This window comes from Onthophagus taurus, chromosome 1 (genome assembly GCF_036711975.1).
Source record: "Onthophagus taurus isolate NC chromosome 1, IU_Otau_3.0, whole genome shotgun sequence".
Lineage (NCBI taxonomy): Eukaryota > Metazoa > Arthropoda > Insecta > Coleoptera > Scarabaeidae > Onthophagus > Onthophagus taurus.
In genome coordinates, this window is record NC_091966.1 from 34,393,784 (window position 1) to 34,418,024 (window position 24,241).

At 30.6% G+C, this 24,241-nt stretch overlaps 1 protein-coding gene across 2 annotated transcripts; it reads right to left on the reverse strand.

The window, feature by feature from the left end:
• Nucleotides 1–1,567: 1,567 nt before the first annotated feature.
• LOC111425757 (uncharacterized) lies at nt 1,568–23,324 on the reverse strand. 2 transcript variants are annotated; one of them, XM_023059990.2, is made up of 4 exons: nt 22,962–23,324; nt 7,271–7,486; nt 2,094–3,312; nt 1,568–2,032 (listed from the first exon to the last, which is right to left on the reverse strand). In XM_023059990.2, exons 1-4 carry the CDS (start codon nt 23,058–23,060, stop codon nt 1,944–1,946), a joined length of 1,623 nt encoding a protein of 540 aa, XP_022915758.2. In that variant the 5' UTR covers nt 23,061–23,324; the 3' UTR covers nt 1,568–1,943. The 2 variants fall into 2 exon arrangements, with proteins under 2 accessions (XP_022915758.2, XP_022915759.2); XM_023059991.2 differs by lacking the exon at nt 22,962–23,324 and adding an exon at nt 7,745–7,765.
• Nucleotides 23,325–24,241: the final 917 nt, after the last annotated feature.

A 24,241-nucleotide genomic window follows, 5' to 3' on the forward strand; every position in this document is an offset into this window, starting at 1 on the left:
CAGCAAACAACAAGCGTTTCTAAAGTTTTCACCATAATAGGGGCAATAACGTAGACCAATCCTCATTTCGATTATATCACCTTGACATATGTTACATCCAAATCAACCAAACAATGAGATGTTTGCTAAAGATAACAAAAAAAGTATAAAAGTTATAACAGCGACCATTTTGATCAAATCAATTGAGTTTGATTAATTAATCTACCAGAAAACCAACCCGAAAGAGTCAATTGACTTTGAATAATATTGAGAAACCTTTAAACACAACAAATAGTGTTCTTTGTTAAGACGGTGAATCAGCGGACAACGACATCAAAGTATACTCATATGATCCATGGATACTGTATGACTTAGTTTGAATGTTTGCTAAAGCTCGCTTTAAGCTCAATGTTATGTAATGAAAATAATCAACATGGCAACACGATGGTGAAGTATTTCAGGAAGGCAAAACAGAACCAAAACCACCTGCATCGTTTGAACTTTTCAATTACAAAGAAATCTTATGAAAGCTCTCATCGACACCGGATCTACCCACAACATTGTATTGGATGGATTCATGAACCAAATCAAAACACCTTATTCTGGAAAAACCTCTTCCCCTACTTTGCTTCTAGGATCTCAAGATCGATGAGGAGTTCCTTAAGCTTTCTGGTCAGCCTCACCCTATCATCAAACAAAAGGACCACCACATTCTGGAAGCACTAAAGCCCGTTTACACTTGTATATAAATTTTAGTATACATTATAAAGATTGCTCTACAGTTCACCGTTGGCAGAGTTCACCACTGGCACAACCCATCATTACACGAGTCGATTAGGGGGTCGTCATTCTGATTTCTGTTATACAGATTCAGAAGCAAAAGCAGAAACATACGTGAGTGAACCAAACAAATGTCTAAACGTCTGATGATAATGTTCATGGTTACATTACGTGTTAAACACTCGAGACAGTTCGTGAAAATAAACTATCTCTTAGCTTAAATTTGATTATGAAATTTTGATAAATTCTCTACACCTGCATTAGAATTGCGAAAATACCCAACCCAATCACAACATTAATTTGGCGCAATTCTTCTATTATGTTTTAGCTTCATAGGATATGGCTCTGTTGTTCACCAATATTCCTTGGAGCTGAATATACGGAGTTCTCAATATTTAATATATCACTTATCCAGATATTAGAATTTAACATAATCATCAATATAATCATTAAATCGTTAATTTGTTTATAGGAAACTATTTTAACCAACAAGCTAAGACCGATTGCATTGACAGTTTTCTGTAAATGAATGAGATAAGAACACAAATAAAGCTTAGTTATGTAAATATAATAATGTATACAAGGAATAAAACTTTTTTGGAAGGTTAGAAAAATATTTTTTTTCTTTATTGGTCACGAAAATAATGACAATTTCTTTTTACATATATCCACCTAAATATTTAAAAAATCACTTTTTGATAAATCGCCTAAAATTATTAAAGAAAACCGCAAAATAAAAATTATAGAGTAAATAATAAAAGAACGTAACTCTATCACAAGTGCTTGTAATAATGTAAATAATAACCCAACATCTTTATGTATTTTATTCATTCACTACTAGAGGACAATATTAGATAACGAGGAAAAATAAAAATGGAAATCTTGAACAAAGAAAGAAGAAATACATGAAAAACTATATACAAGTTAATAGTTAAGTACATAAAAATATCCCTTACGTAAATAACACGTTAAAATAACACTGTTATCAGCAAAAAGATATTTGAAAAATTCGCATTTATTTTTTTGCTTTTTTTTATGTTGTATTTTTAAACTAAATAAGCTTATTAACAACCAAAAGACACAAACATTAATAACTTCTCTTTTATTTTAAATATTTTTTATTTTTAATTTGCATCTACTTCTGAAATCTTCTCGAATCTTGGAATGCATTTTTTCTTTTTTATTTAACATGCGCAATCGCAAGAACAACGTTTTACACGTTTAGCTGGTTTCAGAACATTGTCAACAGAACGAACTGATCTTGGATGAACAACTAAAAAAAAATAAATCAAATATAATTAATTGTTTAAGTTAACATTTTCATTTCAACTCACAATGTGGTCTCATTTCTTCATTAGGTCCAGCTTGATTAGCTTGTTGTTGAGGTTCAACCGGAACAATTCTCATTGGAAGATCCATCGGAATATGTCTTGCATAACCTTGTCTTCCATTCATTTCCGAAGCGCTAGTCCTTTGTTGTTGAACTACCTGGTTTTCAATACTTTGACCTTGCCCGGATTGATCTTCATCATCTTGTTGAGATGAGAAAGCAACGATTACATCTTTATTTGGAAGACGATTAATTTGGGTCAAAATCTGTTCGGGAATGCTCATTCTATGAGGAACCATGTAATCGATTGGGGCATAACCATCTTGTTGGGAATTATCTTGTTGTTCATCATCTTGCATATTCTCATTAGATTCTTCTTCTTGTTGTTGTTGCTGTTGTTGTTGCTGTCTAGCGACTGCTGCTGCTTCCATTTGAAGCCTTTGCGCGATTATTTGTTGAGCGATATGTTGAAGGACTTGAGTTGGGGGAAAAGCTGGTGTTTGAGGTTGTTGCGATTGTTGTTGGAAATGTGGGATTTGTTGTGGTGGTTCCATTGGGAAATTTTGAACAGGCATAGGTGGTCTCATTGTTTCCATTGGATGAATCGCCTGGATTTGTTGAATTTGCGGAATTGGTTGTTGTTGTGGAGGCATTGGTAATCTATTCACCATTGGTGCTTGTTGCATTTGTTGAACTTGCATAGGCATGTGAGTTTGGAAATTAGTATGAGGAATAGGGATCATTATTGGTTGAATCATAATCGTTTCTTCTTCATTATCATCATTGTCTTCATTCTCTTTTTCATTATTGTTTTCATTATTAGAAACTTCGTGTCCGCTTTCACACAAAATCGCCATTCTTTCACCACTAATATGTTCGAATTTAGGATCGGTTGTTAAATTTAATCCAAATGGAAGTTGAATAGTTTTTGGTTGGTGGTCAACAACTTGTTCAGCCCTTTTTCTTTCAACAATGCAATTTAATTTCGATTTTTGATTCTTGTCCATCACGCTGTTAGCTAAATCATCAAAATCTAACTCTAACGGCATTTTAATATGGATTATTTTATCGTCTTCTTCGCTACTCGATGAATCCTCATCGCTTTTTTGATTCTCTTCAATTTTATTATCAACCATCTCTTCCAACGCTTTCTTTGACTTCTCTTCTTTTAATTCTTCTTGTTGTTGTTGTTGTTTAGCAGCGGCCAAAGCTTGAGATTCATCCTTTAGAAAATCAAAGTTAATTAATTATAGAAAGGCGGTGTAGGATCTTTATGGTCGCGATGAACTTTTAACCGATAAAAAAGAAAAAAAAGAAATGCACCAGGAAAAAGCACGACGATCTCACGGCTCGTCGCGAAAGGTCATCAACCGATGTGAAACGAACAACAGGGAATAGGAAGTAATTTCTATGCTGTATGGATGAAGAAGAAAATAGCAACTATGTAAGATGTGCGCGCGAGCATTACCGCTTTTGATTAGACTCCAAACGAGGTAACATTGTTAGGTAACGTGGAAAAAAGGAGTTGGTTTTCGCACGCTTTGCTGATGGTGAGCTTTTAGGTGACACATTTCTTTTTTAATCAGACCAGAAAATTATTAGTACCTCAAATAATTAACCTGTATTTTTAAATTAATGTATCATTTTTATGTAACACTAAGAAAATATATTTACTCAAATATACAAAATTTTCAAAAAATCATATCAACCGTATTTTCAAGAATTAAGATATATATGTTAAATTAAAGCTGAAAGATTCTAATTTATGATATCACATAAAAACTATATACATAATAATATTATTATAATTTCCAGAAAAGAAAAGACCACCCATATAGTCGCATTTATATAAGAAAATTATAATTTCTGTCTTTTTAGATTTTTGGTGAAGCTATCCTTGGTTTACCTCGAGGTTCAGTCAGTAAACCGTTTATCAGAATGCAATTTTGATGGTTCGTAGTTTATAAATATTTTGGAGAGCTTTTTATGAAAAGTCAATTTACAAGCAAAATATATGTCGCGCAGTTTCATCTGTAACAAGACTTCTTTTTATGTTTTCATGATACAAATTATTTTCAGGTTAGCTTCTGCTTCCAAATTTACTGATGACTGTGACACTCATATATCGTGTTCGAGACCGAATTTGGGATCCACCATATCATTTAAAACGGTTGTTACCATACTAGTATATTTTAAATTTGCCTTTGACAATGACCACCAATATTGTTTTGTCTCAGTATTTACACCATTTTGTCCAACATCCTTGCTTTCCATAAAAAAACGATTTCACATCATTTTCGAAACCTAGCCTTGCTCCACAAAACTTACATTCATAAACAAAGCGAACCGCACAGTCACTATGAGCATTATTAAATATCGTGCAATATCCAGCAAAAAGTTATCAATACGGCACTTCAGGCACTTCACATGATAGTGAATCACGTTGAGCTTGGTGTTTTTCCGCTTTATTGCTGGATTTCTCCTCTCTTATTTGGCTTATTCATGATTTAATTTGTGAGTTAAATGTTAACCATTTCTTTGCAGTTGGTTTTGCTACCGAAGTGGCTACTATCACACTCTCCGTAACATCCCACTTGGGAACCGTCCACATGTACTATCTCTTACTTGACGTACAGCGGTGTTGAACTGAACTACACATCTATCTACAGAGATTGAGAAAGTGTTACGCAACATTAAGGAGATCTTATCGATGTGTTTCGACATTAAAGTCCGGTTGAGTAGTTTGAAGAGCGTTTTGCAGAATTACTTATAACTTGATGGGAATAGAAAGTGTTCGTTTTCAAACGAATGCTTAACAAATTTTATTGGATTGTTAGTTTTTTACAGGAAACATTGATTCAATTTGTTCTACGATTTGAGTTTGAGCACGAAATCAGGCAGTAATGTAGAAAGTTTACTGGCGATGGAATTCAATCTAAAAAAGTGATCGTCAAACAACAGTTTACCTTATGGTACTATAAAGGAAATAGCCATTCCGAATTATCTCAAAGCAGTTTCAAGAATTCTAGTTATTGTTGTTCGATGAGCTATCTTTCACTTACAATGAAATGGTTAATACACTAGCATGTGGCTTTAGGATGACATTGTCGGTTGCATTATTCGTTAGTAGCACGAGAAGTACTTAATCGTGATTTTCGTATTTGCTGTATTGCTAAAAATGATCCAATCAATTTGAACTGATTTATCGAGTAGCGGAAAGAATTGCAGTTTGCACTTTTTTGCAGTAGCTCGCAGTTTGCTGTATTTTTGACGATTCATAATGGATAAATACTCATAATTTTATACAAGAGAAGTAAACATATAGCTTATCTTATCAGAACAATGTGCTTTTGGAATTTGTAGACTTACAGTAATGTGTTAAAATATGAGTCACCAGGTTAAGAGGGAGCGTATACAGGTAAAATTACTGTTAATAAGCGACTTCAATTAGCACTACAGAATATCCTATTGGGGTCAAAACCGAAGTAACCATGCCTGCAAAAACACAAAACAATACTATATATGTTCAAGCGTGTATATGACTCAGCTTCTAAGTCGTTGTGGGTCGATTGACAAAGAATTATTGGCAACCACATTAGCTTCTTCTGCCTTAACGATTTCGTTCATTAACATTTCGATTCAGAATTTAACTTTTTTACACAGAGATCGAGCATTTTAGGAAAGTGCCGCTCCGTATATATATTCGAAACATGCTAGAGGTGATCGCTTCGGAATTATGCAAGTTTTTCTGCATTTGATGTGACAGTAAACAGTGAAAGATGGTAAATATTTTTCTAGTCCCTAAAGGGGTTCCTCAAATCAGTCCACCGATTTTTAACCAACCTTAATATCACCAATACTTACGAAGGTGATGCCATTCACGAATATCTCGAAGAGTAGCGGATAGATATCTTACTTTTCGGTACTATTTTAATTTTGGCAGCATAGGATACATTGAAAAACATTCCAGAAGCTGCAAAGCGTTCAAAATATAGTTGATAGACCTTATTTGTCTTTAAGATAGTTTCTCCATGCATTGGAGTCGTCAAGCAGGAGCTGCTCTTTCGTTCTCTCCCAATCTAAGTCAAGTAAATGGTTCGGTATTGGACATGGCGATGTTCTGCCTTATCTGCTTGAATTGATTCCAAATTGTTTACCCAAATAGTTCCAATAAATTAGTCGTAGTATCATTGAAGATCAATCGGAGTTTACAGATATCAACTTGCAATTGGAATAGCTCTGTTATATATTCTGAAATGCATTACCTACTTTCTGGTTGTGCTTTTCAGAACCGTTCTTGAACAACATAGGATTTGTGACAATAAGTGCTCTAGTTTCACATAATACCAAATTGGTGGAGTGCTTCCTAGAAAATTTTTAATTCTAACTGCTCCATCAGCGTAATTCATACCTTGGTCTGCAAAAATGAAGCCCAAGGAGATACAATTACTCCAGTTTCGAAGCTCAATGATGTCAAAAACCCACTGACACATTTAAAACACTTTGTTATGGTAATGTATCTTCTAACTTAAGTTTTATTCAGTTTGAATCTCTCAATCGTGATAAAAATTACTAAAAATTGTTAAATTCAGTGAAAGTTTGATTTTAAATTTATATTACCATTGAAACATTCTGTATTGGTGGTGTTTTAAAATTTATATTTTAGAGATTTTATACGGTTGTAAATATGAGTTGCTGCTGTTGGTAAAGGTGAAAGCGAGAATCGTTGTCGGAAAGAGGTCAAACCGTGTTCAAAAGCATTGCAATCTTCGCCACGTAGTCTAACTTCACCTCTCTAAACAGAAACGGATCCATTCTTCTATTTTGCATACAATTACACGGCGATGATTCGCCGTGAATATTTATGGATTTAGATTTTGCATCTGATTATTTGTTTTTATATCTTAATTATATGTAGAAATGATTTCTAAATCAAAATACTTCAAAATACTTTCACTTCATAAAACATTTTGAAAAATTTTAACTGTTTTTTCTGGGTTACCCAACAGAAATTACTTTTTTTTTGTTTTAAGGAAGTTATTGTGTGAAGTAACAAGAAACAATGCACCAAAAATTTAATCGTTTCACGGTTGTGACCATAGACAAAATGAATGCAACAAAAAGGAACCTTCTAAAAATGGTAATCAACCCATTGTTTTAGGAAATCTTCATTCTTTTTACCTGAGCTAAAGCTTCTGGTTGTAGTGGTTGAAAACGATCAGCTGCAGAGGCTGCCGCCAATAATTCCATTTCTTGTTCCAGTTCTCTGCATGATGCCGTGGCACTTACGTAAGCTGACGCAAGCATGAAACATCCTAAAATCACCGTTACAGCAATCACTGTAAACGAGATTATTTTTGCTACTTGAACAGCAGAACTATGTGGTTTATGATAAGCCTAAAAAGCAAAAAAAAACAAAATTAACAAATTATAAGAAGTTAACTAATAAAAACAGTTTCTTCTAATTCAGACTAATTGAATTTCTATGTTTGGTTGTAATGATTAACATCCTGTTTGGAAATTTCCTGCGTTATTTGCTTTGCAATGACTCAAAACTGAAAACTTTTAACGTGTTATGGTAATAATTATATTTATGCCATGAAGAATTTGTTTCAAAAATGAAACATTTACAAAAAATTCATCATGATAACTTACGTTCATGGTCAACAACAGTTACTAACTGACTGAACTAATAGAAAAATTGCCTTAACCTTCGTTTATGACGATTTGCGCAATAAAAAATAAACAGGAAGAGTAGGGATTTAACCACTTGTAATTTGTAATAATTTAAAATTGTTATATAGTTGTAAACAAAAATAAGAAACTTTTAAAGGTGTTTTTTACAAGAATCGGATCGAATCAATTTTGTAAAAGTCAAGGTTAAAAAACCGTTGGTGTAACTTTTTATAAATATTTATAAGAAAGACTTCTTATAAAAAAGTCTTCATTGGTATTCAATAAGTTTTCTAAAATAGAAAGATATAATCTATAAAAAAATGTTTTAGACTAGAAAAAGCAAAAACTGGTATAATAAATTAAAAATTAACAATCCAAAGTCTCAATGACTCAGAAAAAATAATATTTTGACCTCCGTACCAGGTACGAATTATTACTTTTTCTCGCTTATTTACAAAAAGTAAATTAGAAAAAGATGAGTTTCCGTTACGTAATGATTAATTACATAAAACTCGTCGAATCGAAGAACTTTAACAACCGTTTAATTAGCAAGATGAATTTTTTTTTGAACCCAACAAACCAAAATCGTGCTAAAACATAATTAGCACACAATATAAAAAAAACCTCCTCGTGTGCTTGAGCAACAATTTAGAACGAGGATCTCTACGTAACTCTCGACTTCAAACTAGATTTTGCGAGAAATCCGACGAGAATCAGACAACAATCGTGTTTTTTAAGTTTCTCTTTTTAGTATCCAAGAATCTAAAGATTTTCTTAAACTGTTAACTGTAAAGGTTAAAATTGCTAGGTACATTTTTGTTTTTTTTTATTTTTAAAGAGTGAAAGGATCAATTGTCACAAGTTTTTTTTTTTAAATTAACAAATTTTTAAGGAAAAAATATTTACAAAACATTTTTACAACCTTTGTGCTAAAACCCAAAAAGTGTTAATGTGTTTTTCGTTGAGAATTTCTTTGTCGATGGGAAAATAATTTTAAACGAAAATCCTTATATGGGTTCATTCAAATAAATCACTTTCACAAAATTTAATTTTCAAAGACGTTTTCATATTTCTAATTTCTATTAACGCCCCATTACCATTGTGTTTAGAGCCTTTCACTTCGTTGATGCACTGTTAACCGTTACCTTATTGAAGGTTGTTAAAAGAAAATGCTGCTTGAAAAAAAAAATTACAGTGAGTTTTCTGATAATTACAAAAAATAACTGCAAAGAGAAAAAGGTCAATAACATTTCGCACGATTATGTTATGGTGTGTCTTTAAATGTAATTATTTTTACTGTAATATACCGTTCAAAGTGAAGTAGTAAGACGTTGACGAGTTAGTCGGTTTTGGTGTCGTAAGAAAGAATCATGTACCGTGACGTGGAAAACCTTGGATGATGGTAAATTATTAATAATTGTTGAGAAGAAAAAGAGTACAAGGTGTGCTAATTGATTTTAATATGTTGAAAAATTATAAAAAAAATTAATTTGTTATGAAATCTTTATATAAGTAAAGTTTATTAATAAAATTACAAATGCAATTTAATAAATGTGGCTTTATTCAATTTGATATAGCTATTTGTGGTTGTATCAAATTGGAAATTTCATGTGTTAATTGTGGTAATTATTATAAATATCCATCTACCGCAGAGATTGAAGTATAGAACCTGATCTAGTAAAAGAATTAACACAAGAACGAGAGAGAAAATGATTTAGATAGTATGTGTAAGGAGTGATGTGCTATTTTCATTAAGTTGGAAAAACGATTTTTTTAAGAATTATGCGAAAAGAGTGTTACTTTAAATAAAAAATTCGGAAAATTCATCAGGATTATTCTAACTTACCTCATAAATGTCGAAAAGCCGAGGAAACAGAAAAATGAGAGAAGAACAGAATAATAGAAGCAGATATCCATCATGTCAGGGGCTAGTCACTAAAGTAAGACGAAGAAGAAGAAATTGATACTAAATGTAATGAAAAAAACAGGAACATTAAGAAAGAAATTTTAGAACTTAAAGATAATTAAGGAAGTTTAACATCTTCCATGGGGCGCATTTTTATTATTTCACCAGGAATAACGAGCATGAAAACGATTTCGAGAATAAGAAGATAGTTTAAAATAAACGACTACGCCTGTATATTCTATAAGATATTCATTCCATACATTTTCAAGTTGTCCTAAAAATTAATTCCAGATTTACATATTTAAATATATACTGAAAGCAGTGAGTGTAAAAATGGTTCATTCAGTTGGTATACCAAGCAATTTAAATATACCAAAGAACAACTTTCAACAATCCTATTCAAACTCAAAACAGTCAATATCAAAAGCAAGATTGAACAAAAGTTTAATAAACATGCAACCATAATAAACAACGTATTTATTAGAAAGTGCAGAACGCAAATCCTGTCTACATTTTCATTTGCCATCTATATACTACTTGATGCTGTTATAGATTCTATAGTTGGGCAGAATTTGCGTTATACACGTGTTATTATGACTACATAATAATACTATGTTAACATTAAATTACTGTATCGTTTGTTCATTTTTGCGTTTGATAAACCTTTGTTAGAAAAAAAATTATGCGTTATTCACAGATGACGAATTAATGTACTGGCTACAGTAGTTTACCACATTCATCAATTTCGATACAATTGCTTTAAGTTCTTTTATGATTAATAGTTAGATGAGTTGTGGTCAAAATTTAAAACGAGATAAATAAGCAACTTTTGTAGACTGATATTAACAACAAAGAGACGTTCCATTTTCCCAATCACACATTAAATTGTAAAATAAATATGTTAAATATTAACTTTGTTTATGATTATTTCAAGTGCTTGATAGTGTAAGTTCAGAGTTAAAATGAGCCAAGTAGATGCACTATGATCTCATGCCACATAACATTTTCTGAATATTATTTGCAAGTGTTAATAAAACTATTTAAATTAATCGTTGGCAGTATTGCGATGACAGCTTTCATACTTTTCTGAAAATACATTTAATGGGTAACCAGTTTTCGCAATAACTACTTCGAGGCTTAGCTTCGGAAGTAAATACATAGCACTCAATGGAGTATGTTGTGTTTTATCATTATTATTCATGTTTATAAAATTGCAAACCGTAAACATATGCAAATTTATTGTAGTCATTCGCACATTTGTGGGTTTTAACATTTATTTTTTTTGTATGGTTATGTACGGCCGTAAGAAGCTTATAAAATGTAAATTTCCATAGAGAATATGTTTGCACAAATCGCAAAGATGCAATTTACTTATAATGTGAATTTTATAAAGAAAACTTTCCAATTTGTTACAGCGGATTACTCTCAATGAAAGAAGAAGTTTAATATTTAGGAAAACGGCAACGAAGTAAAACATCAGACACCAACTAATTTTTCGAGAAGCCTAATTTTAAAATTGAAACAACCCAAGTGTATAATTTTTTTCTCCAAAGATTTTAACCAAGCTCTATATTTATCAATCTTGTCTTAAAACATAATCATTTAGCTTCATATTGTGATATAAAGCACATCTTTAACATTCAAAATAAATATAAGGTGATTTTTTGAAATTTGCCTTTGCGTAAGTTTCAAACCAATTTTGTAATATTTGTCTTTCATGACTTTTATCTTCAAAAATGTTCATAAAATCCTATATGTTTATTAATCCTATCTTAATTTATTATATTTTAGCTATAATTTGGTGTATAAGACGTATCTCAATTCCGTCAAATAAATACATGATGATTTTTTTACTAAATTTAAACATTTTAATATTTTAAAATTGAAGCAACCCAAGTGTATAATTGTTTTCTTCAAAGATTTAACCAAGCTCTATATTTATCAATCCTGTCTTAAAATATAATCGTTTAGCTTCAAATTGTGATATAAATCACGTTTTTAACATTCAAAATAAATATAAGGTGATTTTTTTAAATTCTCTTTGTGCAAGTTTCAAATCAATTTTGCAATTCTTGTTTTTCACGATTTATCTCCAAAAACTTTCATAAAATACTAAATATTTATTAATTCTACCTTAAAATATAATCATTCTTTTTAATTTGTGCTATACATTACTGCGTTATATCTCACTAAATAAATACAAGCTGATTTTTTCAATTTTCTTCAAATCTCTTCAAATTTCAATCTTTTTTAGTTACTCCTACTGTTTTGTATTTAATTTAATACTTCTTAATGTGAAGAAATTGTGAGTTTCTCTATTAACAAAAGTATTATCTGAAGTTACTTTTACTGAAAGGTTCCTTTCCCTTTCTACTTGTATTATAAGTTGATCAATAAAACCATTTAACTAAAAAATTTCAGACCATGGTCAGATAATTATCGACGATTATTAAAATAGTTATACATTTTCGCCATTAATAACTCGTTCCTTTACTTTCTTCATTCTCAATATTAATTTAATTTAATGTTTTCATCGTTCTTTTCAAAGTTATTTTTGTGGTTACATCAAAATCAATTACTGGCAATAACCACAACTGTTTTCATACTTTTTACGACTAATTTGGATCAAAAATAATAAACAATTTTAATCTCGTATTTAATTTTTAATTAGGTTAAACAAATTTAATGTTTTTTTTAAATAAGGCGCTAGAAAGTTCGACTTTCACAAAATGTCCCGAAAGGTGTTATTATTAATCTATTTATATGTTACGAGTTGATTTCGGGGACGAAATAATCATATCAACACACATTTTCTAATTGAAATGAAACTGATAAACTAGGTAAATTCCCATTTAAAAGAAAACTAAATTTATTTTTAAGCTTGTTGCCGTGCTGGACTGAGAAATTGCGTAAACATGCAACGTCGATTGGTTGGTACTCTGCAACTTTGACCACTTTCTCCTCGACCTGTGTACACATTTAAAGATAATGACTCCCCCAACTTGATTACTGTGGAAGAAAACTGTTTTTTTTTCTATTTTCTTTCTTAGATTTTTAACGGAGAATTCGATTGTGAAACTGAAAAGAAAATTTTCAACTTTCTTTTCAAAATTTCTCTTTGTTTTTCTTTTTAACAAAAGGAAAAGTTCATTAATTAATCAAGACTTAATCAAATAAGAAAAATGAATAAGAAAGTAATAAAAATAGATATGAAATAAAAATTATGTAACAACAATCGTGTTTTAACCTTGATCGAATAACGTTGTGTGTTATTTAGATACTCGAATCACGTATTCCCGGATGGAAAGAGAATGCAAAAAATAATAACAGCAATAATTAGAACAACATGACGTGGTCGCAAAAAGAAAATTACAGAAAAAAAAATCGGTTACGTTATAATTTTTTGTAACAAAGAATGTTGATTTGGTTAACTACCTACAATAATGATTCAGTAACTTGGCAACCGTAAAATTAACAGTTTTTTAAAAAGCAGGAAATTCTTTTTCCTTCTTTAGCATTGCAACAAATTTCAAAAAACAAACATCAAGAAAACCCCAACTTTCGTTATTCGACTACTAAGTTGTTTTCGATATTTAAAATTGAAATAATTCAAAAGGACATGCGTTGGAAAATGTTTTGCTTTTATCCACGTCACGTTTTACCGCTTTATTTTCGGCGTACGTAACTATAAAACAACAATTTCTCGCTGTTGGGTTTTTTCTCTTTGTATTTAAAGTCAACGACCTCGTTACAACAATAATATTGAAAAAATGTACTACTTTAATAAAAGTTTTAAGAAAAATTTCTAAGAATTTGAAACACACTTTACGTAATTGAAAACTACCAGACCTGATTGAGTTAATTTAATTTATTTTTTAATGAGAATTTGAAAAGAAAATAACACAATGATTCTTTAAACTGAATTATGTAAGTAAACCATATTGTCTTCAAAATTTAGGATAGTTCTTTAATGCAATTCAAACAACTTTTGTTTTATTGCAAATTTTTCCAAGAAATAAGATTATATTTGGTTGTCAAAATACATTACTCCATCTTTCTTTGAACAGATGCTTTAAGAGGGTGATGTAACTGCCTCACGTGTTAAGACGTATTAGGTAGTCCTTTTTTGCTATCAATGTTAGCGTATGTCGAACGGTTTAGGAAATAAATCACTCCTATTTCCTACAGAAAACATTCAGCAGCTGGGAGAATGTATGCTTCTTTGTATGTTTTGAAGCTTTTATGTGTCAACATATGGGGTCTTTTTGTAAAAATCTTTTCAGTATCTGACTTTTACAATACAAAGACAAATCAAAAATTATTGACGACAAATATGTTTCTACTTGTTTAATAAAAATACATTATATTTGTATATAGAGATTATAAAACACATTTTCCACATGATACACTGTATCTAATCTATAATGTTGAGAGAGGGAAAGTTTTGAATTTTGTTTGTTCTGGAACAATTTATTACGAGAGTATGCTAGTTAGTGTTACACCATGAGCTCCCAACTTGTAGGGGCAAGAATTAGAATTGCTTTTTAAGTGGAATAAGCGTTTGGGCAAATACAAGTTGAGTCATCTAGATTGGGAAAACCCAGAGTTGGAGATATTCGATATCAAAATATGATGATTTATGCTAACTAGCCGATGTCGTTAGTTAAGGAGATACAAGTTGTTCAAAATTAGACATTTATTCATTAACTTCTCAATTTTTATTATTATTTTCATTTTTATCGGTCATAATTCCTTAATAAAAAATTATACAATACTCAACGCAACCTAACACCACTAAAATAATAATAAAAAATCCTAGCTATGCCCGAAAGGCACCCTATAGTAGGTTACAAATTATTACTTTCAAGATAATGACTCAGTTGAGATTCAACAATTCTGAAAAACCGAATGAATCTTCTAAGAATAAAATTTAAAGAATTTATATTTCAGGCACAATATTTGCCACAAGAAGGATATTTAAGGTGAACTGAATCTACCCCCACTATTTGGTTGAAAAGCGGTAGCAGAAAATTCCATGGCAGTGTTTTAAAGTAAGTAGAAAAATAATCTAGGAAAAAATGTTGATATGAAACACAATAATGTGTCGTCAAAATGGTTTTTTATGAATCAAAAATTGTATTATAAAGTTTCCTAGTAAACTGTGGTGCGATGGGAATGCTATTGATCAGCCACATGAATCGTTTTGAAAAGGAGTTTAACTCTTTCAGTATGGTCGCCTGCTTCTAATGTTCAGTAAACTTAATTTGCTCTCTAAACCTCTTTTGCTTTCTGGCTTACCAGTACAGTAACAATAAATAATGATTGTATTGGCGAACTGTTATAATATTCTTACAGCAGTTCTAGCAGTTCAGTTTTAATCGTACTTAGGAAAATCAAATCAGAAATTTCTTTGTTAGAAACTATCGTTCTTCATTGACAACTTTGATTAATATTGCCATCAAAAATTAAACGTTGTCGGATCGATGGATAGATTGCCAAAGCTGTTGATCACACATTTCAATAATAAACAAAGCTATTTGAAACATTAAAAGCTAATTCTGATCTTTTCTTTATATTCTAGTATTAATTTTAAGTAGAAAGGAAGAACAAAATGATAATGCAGAAGAGGAAAATTTGCTAAAAAACTTTCAGTGTGATGTATGCATATTTAAAAGTTTCTGTGCATGACAATTGCAACGGGCAATTAATTTATCGAGGTCCTGATATTTGAGAAGTAGCAGAATGATACTCGTCCTCGACTTCCAACTTTCAGTCCGTAAAATGTTTCCTACGGGTTAGTACTTCGACTGAGCAAGGAAAACAACATTGTTGTGAAAATATTAACAAGTTGTGAAATTTTGGACGCCAAAAGAGGGGTGTAGCGGGGAAAAAATGGATAAGAACAGAAGTTGGAAATAAATGGAAACATTTGAAAGAGGCCTATGTCCAGTAGTGGATGAATACAGACTGCAGAAGAAGATTTCTTATTCATCCACTTGCGACTAGGGATAATTAGGGACAATAATTTTTTAAGTGTCAACCCTCGTGTTTTTGGTTTTGTTTTGCAGATAAACAGAACGAACTCTGAGCCCATCTCATGGGAGGTCGTCCTTGTGGTCTCTTTCCTTTCCGTCGCACACACATACATATTCTTGCTATTCTCTTCTTACTCATTCTTTCTACATGTTCCTTCCACTTCTTTCATCTGGTTTTGTCCATTTAACTACATTCACTATGTTACATCTTTCCCTAACACAGCTGTTAGTTTGTTTATCTCATAGTGTAACATGTATTATAAATCTTGAAACATTTCCACATAATTTCCATTACTCACATCTTTTGCTTAGTTTTCTTCATATCTGCTATCATCTCGGTACCATATGTTAGTATGTATCGTACCATCGTTTTATATATTTTCAATCACACTTTAAGTAAGTTCGGATGCTGTACTATACAATAAAAAATCTCCTAGGGTCTGAAATTCTGATGAGATCGCAGAGATGTATATGTATAATAATAAGTAGAGGTTGGATGTGTATTAGGCATCTATGTACATAAAAGAACATGAGAAGTTGATAACGCTTCTTATAACTATAAAAGAATCGATGATGATTAAGACATAAAAAGAGTTTCTTGAACGATGATCTCTTTCGTTATCATCACTTTAGAGCAAATTGTTCAGCCCATCATGAATACCTATTTATAACATTAAATATCCATTGTTTTTTTGGCTCTTGTATTCATATCAGGTCTAAAACAATTATTGCGATTACTTCAAACTGATAATTTTACACGGAGTTTGAAATACTCAATACTGGTAAATTTTTCTATACTTCTGCGATAACAATTTTCCGAGAACAGTAATACAATAGACCCATTAACAAGGTGGATCGTCTAAGCAAGACCAAGTTGGATAACATGCGTAACTCCATTGTAACCCAAAAAAGGAAGAAAAAAGTGTTTGCACAAGAAAATGTATGTTATGATTGAAAATAACTAAACGACTCATAGAATTAACAGGATTTCTTCAAATGATTTTTCAATAATTTTCGAGTACAACATCGTATAACTTCACGTTTCGAGAGCAAAGTGTGAACGAACTCGACTTTCTATTTTATAGTTAAACACTTCGTGAGTAAACAGTTTGTCCGTGACACGGTATTAGGTATTAAGTTGAAAAAGGCCTGAAGACGTTTTTGGAGAATCCTCTCCACAAGAAATTTAAAAAAAAACTAAACTAAAATTGTTTTCCAAACAATTTATTTTTCGAATCAAAACTCACCATCGGTTATGTAAAACTAGAACATAAAAGATTCTAATAAAAGCTATTCGATATTGTACGCGATTTCCCCTTTCGAAACACAAAACCGGAAAAGAGCGAAAACAACGTTTTTTTATTTTTTTTCGCAATTTCAAAGCGGAAAGTAGCGGTCGTTTTCGATACCGGTGTCTGTTTTATCCGCTTTCTAATAGATAATTAGAGTAAATGAATAACAAAAAAAACTAGACCAAAATGAAATATAGGCTAAATTGTTTTATTGTTGTCACAAAATATTCCTATTTAAATTGTTTAAATCACGAAAAATTCCACATCATCTTTAACTAACGAGATTCGTTTTCGAAGGTTGAGTCTAATCAAAAAACCAAACGAATCGAATGCAAAGTTAAAATATATTCGTAAACGTGTTCGGATTTCGTCACACTGCAAATAACACATTAGCATCCTTATAAATATTTCATTTATTTTGTGTAAAATTTTTTGAGAATTATGTTTCGTAATGGTTTAAATAATTAAAATATTTTTTGTTTACAGTAATAATTTGATATGGTTTATTTTCGATTGTTCACGGTTAATGAATTGTTTAATAAATATTGATAAAGAAACAAAGAGAATAAATGAATAATACATTTTGGTAACTAGTTTACAAGAAATTTGTGAAGATTTCTAATTAACGTTTTCTAATAAATCGGTTTTAATTGATAAAAGGAATAAAAATGATTATTACCAAACCGCATAAAAACAATAAACTTTCTAATGCACGTTGGTTACTGCTTATATTGAAACGCGTAGCCATTTTCATTTTCTAACAGCCTGGTTATTACAAGAATCGTGAAAATGAATTCTTTAATAAATCCTGCTGGTAGTTTCACATTTTCCGTTATTTTAAATTGCCAAGTTAAACTAAAATAAAGATAACTCAAAGAATTTCAATTAAAATTTATTCTTATCGAATTATTAACAAATTTAATTTTTATTAACCATTTTTGAATAGTTTAACGATTAATTTTAGATTTCGAAATATTTAAGATAACGCAATCAATTATCGTTCAATGTCTGCTATTCAAGCGTGACTTGGGATTTAGGAATTTCCAAAGAATGCTCTTGTTGTTATTTTGAAAATTGTTGGAAAAAATGAAAATAAGATAATAAAAAAAATAGTGTGTTCTTTGTTGAAACAAAATTACAGATGGATGGAGGTCATTAGAAACGAGTTTTCTAACTAGAAACAGATACGGACAATTAAGAATTGATCGCTATCCTTGAGTTTGTTATTCATGCAATTCTAAAATGACGTAAAAACAACAACGAAAAATTATTGGCCAAATGATTTTAGTTAAATTGAAAATAAAATAAGGAAACGTTTTTGGAATATTTACATATACAATCAAAGGCCTTTGTCACACCTGTTACAGAAATTATAAATAACGTTTCTTATAGCAAAGTTTATGTAATTAATAATACATCAGTAGTCAGTAGAATAAGTTAGGACTGGACTATATTGTATAATACAACGCAAAATTATTGGTTACTATTTGAAAATTTGCATCGAATTCTGTCTTAAATTTGTCACGCCCATTACGCAACTATAAATGAAGTTGAGAAAGCTCATAATTGATTATCTTTATTGGTGAAGTGAGTACCAATTATGATTTCTAATAAGCATGGATACACATAAATCATACAATCCTAAAAATTAAAAAGATCTGCGAATTCTTCAAACGAAATAAATTGTTTTATACATGAGATGATTACTTGAATATATTAAGTTTCAATATCTAAAAAATTATAATCTTACTTTGCTGAATAATGAAATTTCTTTGAAAAACCAGTAACCAACTGGAACATTGCAGATGTCATTAAAGACAACACCTGGTCGTTTGTATCTTGGTCACAGTGTAGCTAACGACAAAATATTTCTTTAACTATTAAATTCAAAACAACCGTTTTGCTAAAGATCAGCAAGACCGTTAGTTTAAACATAAAAAAACCAACTCCAATATTCAAGCTTATTATCCTTTTACAGTTAGGTTACGCGGAAAATTTTGCAATCAAAGCATTAGTTGAATTTGAAAGCGCACAAAGAGGTTATAGGATGTATCTGAATTTTATCTGAATATTAAATTAATCGGTAATTATTAATTCATTTTATGATTTTATATTTTGCAAGGTATGCAATAAATTACGTTTGTTAAATAGCAAGTTTATGTAATGTTTTTAAAAATAAGTATTTAAAATTAATAAGAAAGGTCAGTACAGAAAGTTACTACTCTCATGATTAATTTAAAAAATCGTGTTTTTATGCAATATTCTTTAAATATTCCACATTATTATAAAAATAAGTATCCGGTTTTTAATGTAAAAAAATGCAGAAAACGCTGTTTAGTTTTTAAGATATAAATGCTTGAAGTTTATGAAAATATTCTTTTAGTTATAATATTCTGATAACTATTTTACAAAATCATATAAAATCGTGTTATTATGAGATCTTCATCAAAACTATTGAGCAGGTATAAAGATTAATTCCTGAAATTTATAAAAATCAGTTTTGAAAAATATGTTTTGGTTCTTGAGATACCCATTTTTCAACATTATGATAAGATTAATTAGTTCCTAATGGAATCAGCACTGTATCTCTTATTTAGGGTGCTGAAGAAATTATATGAAATCACATGGTTAGAGATCGTTAGTTAAACGTTAGCACTCATAAATTGAGCTCTGAAGTGGTTGGAATTGCACCATGATTTCGGACGAAAAATTATCGTTAACAACGAGGTCCATTTTTGGATAAATGGCTATGTCAACAAGCAAAATGGTTATATTTGGGGAGAAAGCAATGCTCAAGAGACCTATCGGTTGCAAATGCATTCAAAAATAAGTTATTCTTTGGTGTGGATTTTTATCCGTCGCAGTCAATGGTCCGTATAGCCTGATAATAATCAATATCTTTAGATCTAAGTTTTAAGATACGGACCTTAACAGCATCTAGTTTTAATAAAACGACGTTACGTGTCACATAGCGCATGCAACAATGAATTTTCTGCACGGTTATCACTGGTTAAATCAGTGATCTATGTGAATAAGTTTATTATGGAGAAATCTTAGAATGTCTCCCACACAAAATTTTTGTTTGTTTTTGTTTTTGTTTGTTCAGATCAAAATTAGGAATAAAACGGTAAGGATTATATTTCTTTATGTTCATTGTAGTTGACTTGACCGCAAAAAATTTGCATGGTTAATGTCTACTTGCGCATTTATTACTTTTGTTCTATGAGGTTCTATGAGGCATGGACATGGAGGTCAAAAAAGTAACAAGCCCTAACGAACATTTATTTTCTTGACAAACAAAAGACGAGGAAAAAAGTTTGGATAAACTAGCTACCATCACAGATATGTTTTCAAAATGTATTCAAGTTTATAAAAAACAATGTGAATGAATATATCCCACTGGAGGAAACACTATTCGCGAAAGATGTTGCTTTGGGTTTAAAATAACTGAATAAACACGCGATGTTCATCTTTTCTGGAGTAGATTGAAGAATTTACTGACAATTTTACACATCGTATTCGGAGATTTGTGCTAAATCCAATCTGCAAACGCTATCACAAGTAGATTCAGCAGCTTTTATTATAAGAATCAACAACACAATCATAGGTAAAAAAGATGTAAGAACCAATACAAAAATAAGAATCTATTAAACCGTATGCACACCAACCTCTACATATGGAACCGAAATATGGCCGAAAAGAAATAAACATGAAACGTGATTGAAATTGAGTAATGAAAATGATGATTTAGAACAAATACCCTTAATAGTGTCAGAGAAAAGCAACAGCTTAGCTGGTATGGACACCTAAATAGAGTGCCAGAAGACAGAATTCCCAGAAAAAAGATAGACATAGGAATAATTGAAAAAGGAAGAACGTCAGGCCAGAGATAAAATGGGAAGATAATGTAGGAGAGATACTGCAAGATGGCTCCCAATGAGAAAATGAAGAAAAAGAAGTATTATAATTCGGTACAACAACCTGTGGTGTAAATCAAACAATCTGCTCAGATGTGATTTTAACCCTTTAACGGTTAGTGGCTTCTATAAAGACCACAATAAGTGGTCAATAAGGTCAATTAGCAATAATAACGAAACAATGATTTGCCCGTTAAAGGGTTAACATAGAAAATTGTCTACGTTTTTATTTGGTGCATTGTAAGATCTTAATACCTCGATCAGATTATTGTTGAAGATGTAGATAATGCTATGAAAATTCGAATCGTTTACAGGCATGCAGACCTGAACAACGTCGTTAACGGATAAACCAACCGAATAAGATAAAGAATTCCAGTCTGCATAATACCACAAAACACGTTACGCCTACTAGATTAACCCACACCACTCTAAACACAATAACATCTTTCGCTCACTTATAACCAGAATATCAAGGTCTAGTCCCATAAACCGCAAAAACGTGGAGAATAATTCCAACAAGTACAAGAACTACAATCTTCCACCCATCCATCACGCTTCGCACGTCTTTCATGATCTTTAGTGCTATGGTTGTGTTATGACGGTTTCAGAACTTGAACTGGTTATGACCAGAAAGTGAGGTATCCATGAAGTATTTATAATGTTGAGATTGGTTGAAGATCGATGCGATGATTCAATGTAATATGCTTGAAAAAATTGCAATAACCGTAATTACTTGGGTTTGCAGGTGTTTTAGTACTTACTTCTGTTTGCATACAAAAACAACTTTCTGCATCGATAAGGATCACAAGAGTCGAGTACTTTTGAACATTACAAATAGATGTATTGGACTCAGGCATACCGTAATTTATCAAAACTCCGCCGACTATTTTTGTGTATATAAGTAGAGGTAAAAATGAAAGAAACTTAAATTTTTATAAATAGAGTCACGTATTTATACAATATCTTGCATGTTAAGAGAACGTTTTGCAATGTTTCTTAGAACTATATTAAATTATATACATTGCGACCACTTATTAAATCTTTGTCAGAAACGTTCATTACGTTGTTTGTTAGGTCAGTATCAATTAATTGACAAATATGATTCGTTTCAAGGAGCGCAATCCATTAAAGCAATAATTTGTTATTTAAAATCAATTAAAAGTCATTTAGAAGTTCACAATTTACATAGTATTTTTACTTGATACTCTAGACTGAAATAGAGAATCTAATTTTCGCGTGAGGAAAAAGTTTCCTTTATTTAAAATGAACTTATAGAAAAGCTGATACGTTTAAGGGCAATCGCTATATTTGAACTGGAATTGAAAGCGTAAATAGAAAGCAAAAATATGGTACTGGATTGACTTTATTATTGCTGGTACTTTATTAGTTATTTATTCAAGTATCGTAAAAGACAATTTAGAAATAAATGAAAAAATTTAAATAATTGGACATAGGACAATTAATTAAATTCTTAGATTATTTTTAAAATGAGTAAATTATGAGTATAAAAATGTATAAATTAATGAGTATGATTCAAATTGAACCTTGAAACTATTAACGTTACTTTGAAATCGTTACTATTGGAAGTATTAAATCTAACAAAACCAATAATACATTATCAATCAATTCAAATAAAATGAGCGTAAGATTATTTACGACACTAGGTATCAATGCAATCACATGTCTATTCATTCAAGAACTCGCAGATGTTCAATATAACGTGTCAGTAGCAACCTGTATTGTAAGAGCGTGTCTTACCGATAAAAAAATTGTTTCGCATCATTTCACATCAAATAATGTTCTGCATGAGCTGTTATGTGTGTTTTTAAAATATTTATTCTTAGTCTCCCCTATACATATAAAAAGGGCAAAGAAAATAATTTAGAAAATCTTAAACAAAAATCGTTCAAAATTAACAAACATTTTGGAAAGTATTTTTAATCCAAAAAATATTATAACAAACGTTTTTAATTCAAATAATGTTCTTAGCAAAAAAAAACTTTTTAATCCTAAACTAAAATAAATAAATAAAATAAATGTACTTACTGGTGGTGGTTCAGAACTGCTGAAAGATTCTGATGGTGCATAGTCCGGTTTGATGGTGACAGTGGCCAAGGATTCAGGCTGATGAGAATCCTTCTCCATGCCTGCGTTAATATATTTCTCCAGTTTTACAGATTTTTTTCAAAAAAAAAAATTAAAAAACACGATTTGTTTCCTTTTTTAAATTCGGATTAAAATGGTGGACAAAATTTATGAAGAAAACTTCTTTTCGACTTCTATTTAAAAATTTTTAGTTTTTTTAATTTTTTTTTAGTTTATGTTGATGTCCACTTAATTTTTTGAATGTTGGGTTCTCTAGCTCTCTATGAGCAACTGACGTTCCCGTAACCGTCGTCGAGGCCTTGTAGTCCGTTCCGTGGCCCCTTCTCTCACTCTTTTTCATGTCGAGGAGAATGGGAACTTCTTCTTTTCCTTAAAAAAAAAAAATTAAATGAAATCTAAGAACGTATCATCTTAATTTTGTAACATAGATATTTTAATGATTGTTTATTTATTTTTTTGCATGATTTGTCTTTCTATTTGTCTTATGATTTAATTCTAGGTTAGTATAACTTTTGAAAGCAACACTTCTTAAAGGAGATAGATATGAAAGAGTTGAAACAAAGATTGTATTGTTATAGACATTTAGAATCTTCAAACGGATTTTTTTCTATAACACGATGAGTTTTTTTCAATGAGGAGATGATAATCAAATTTTATTTCTAAGCCAATTTCTCTTCTTTGTAGAGAATGTTTTAGTTGCAGCCAGCCAAATGAGTATCCAATGTAGGGTATCTTGTTGCAAATCAAAGAGAATTAATCTTATATATATATTTTTTTTTGACTTATTTGCACCAAATTAGAATTATTTTGTTGTACACCATTTTTAATATATTTAACAAATAACTTGATTTAATTCACATTAAAATAAAGGTTATCTTGTTTCATATAAAAATGTTCAAATAAATGTTCAAAATTTCATAAATATTATTTTGTTTTATCAAAGTTTGGAAATTTTTTGTTCTATAACCTTTTCTAGTAAATAACATCAAATCAATTCTGTTGTGTTTGTAATATATCCGCCAAATATTGCAAACACCAAAAATTACAGATTACATCACGATGGAAGAAAACGTTTCGTAACAAAATAATTCATAAGCAATCAAAGAAACATAATTTATAACAAATTCAATCATAACATATTGAAATATATTTTCTTTTGAAACCAAGATACCGATACAGACGCTGGGATTGCAAGTTATTTTTGGATAGCACTTATTTGG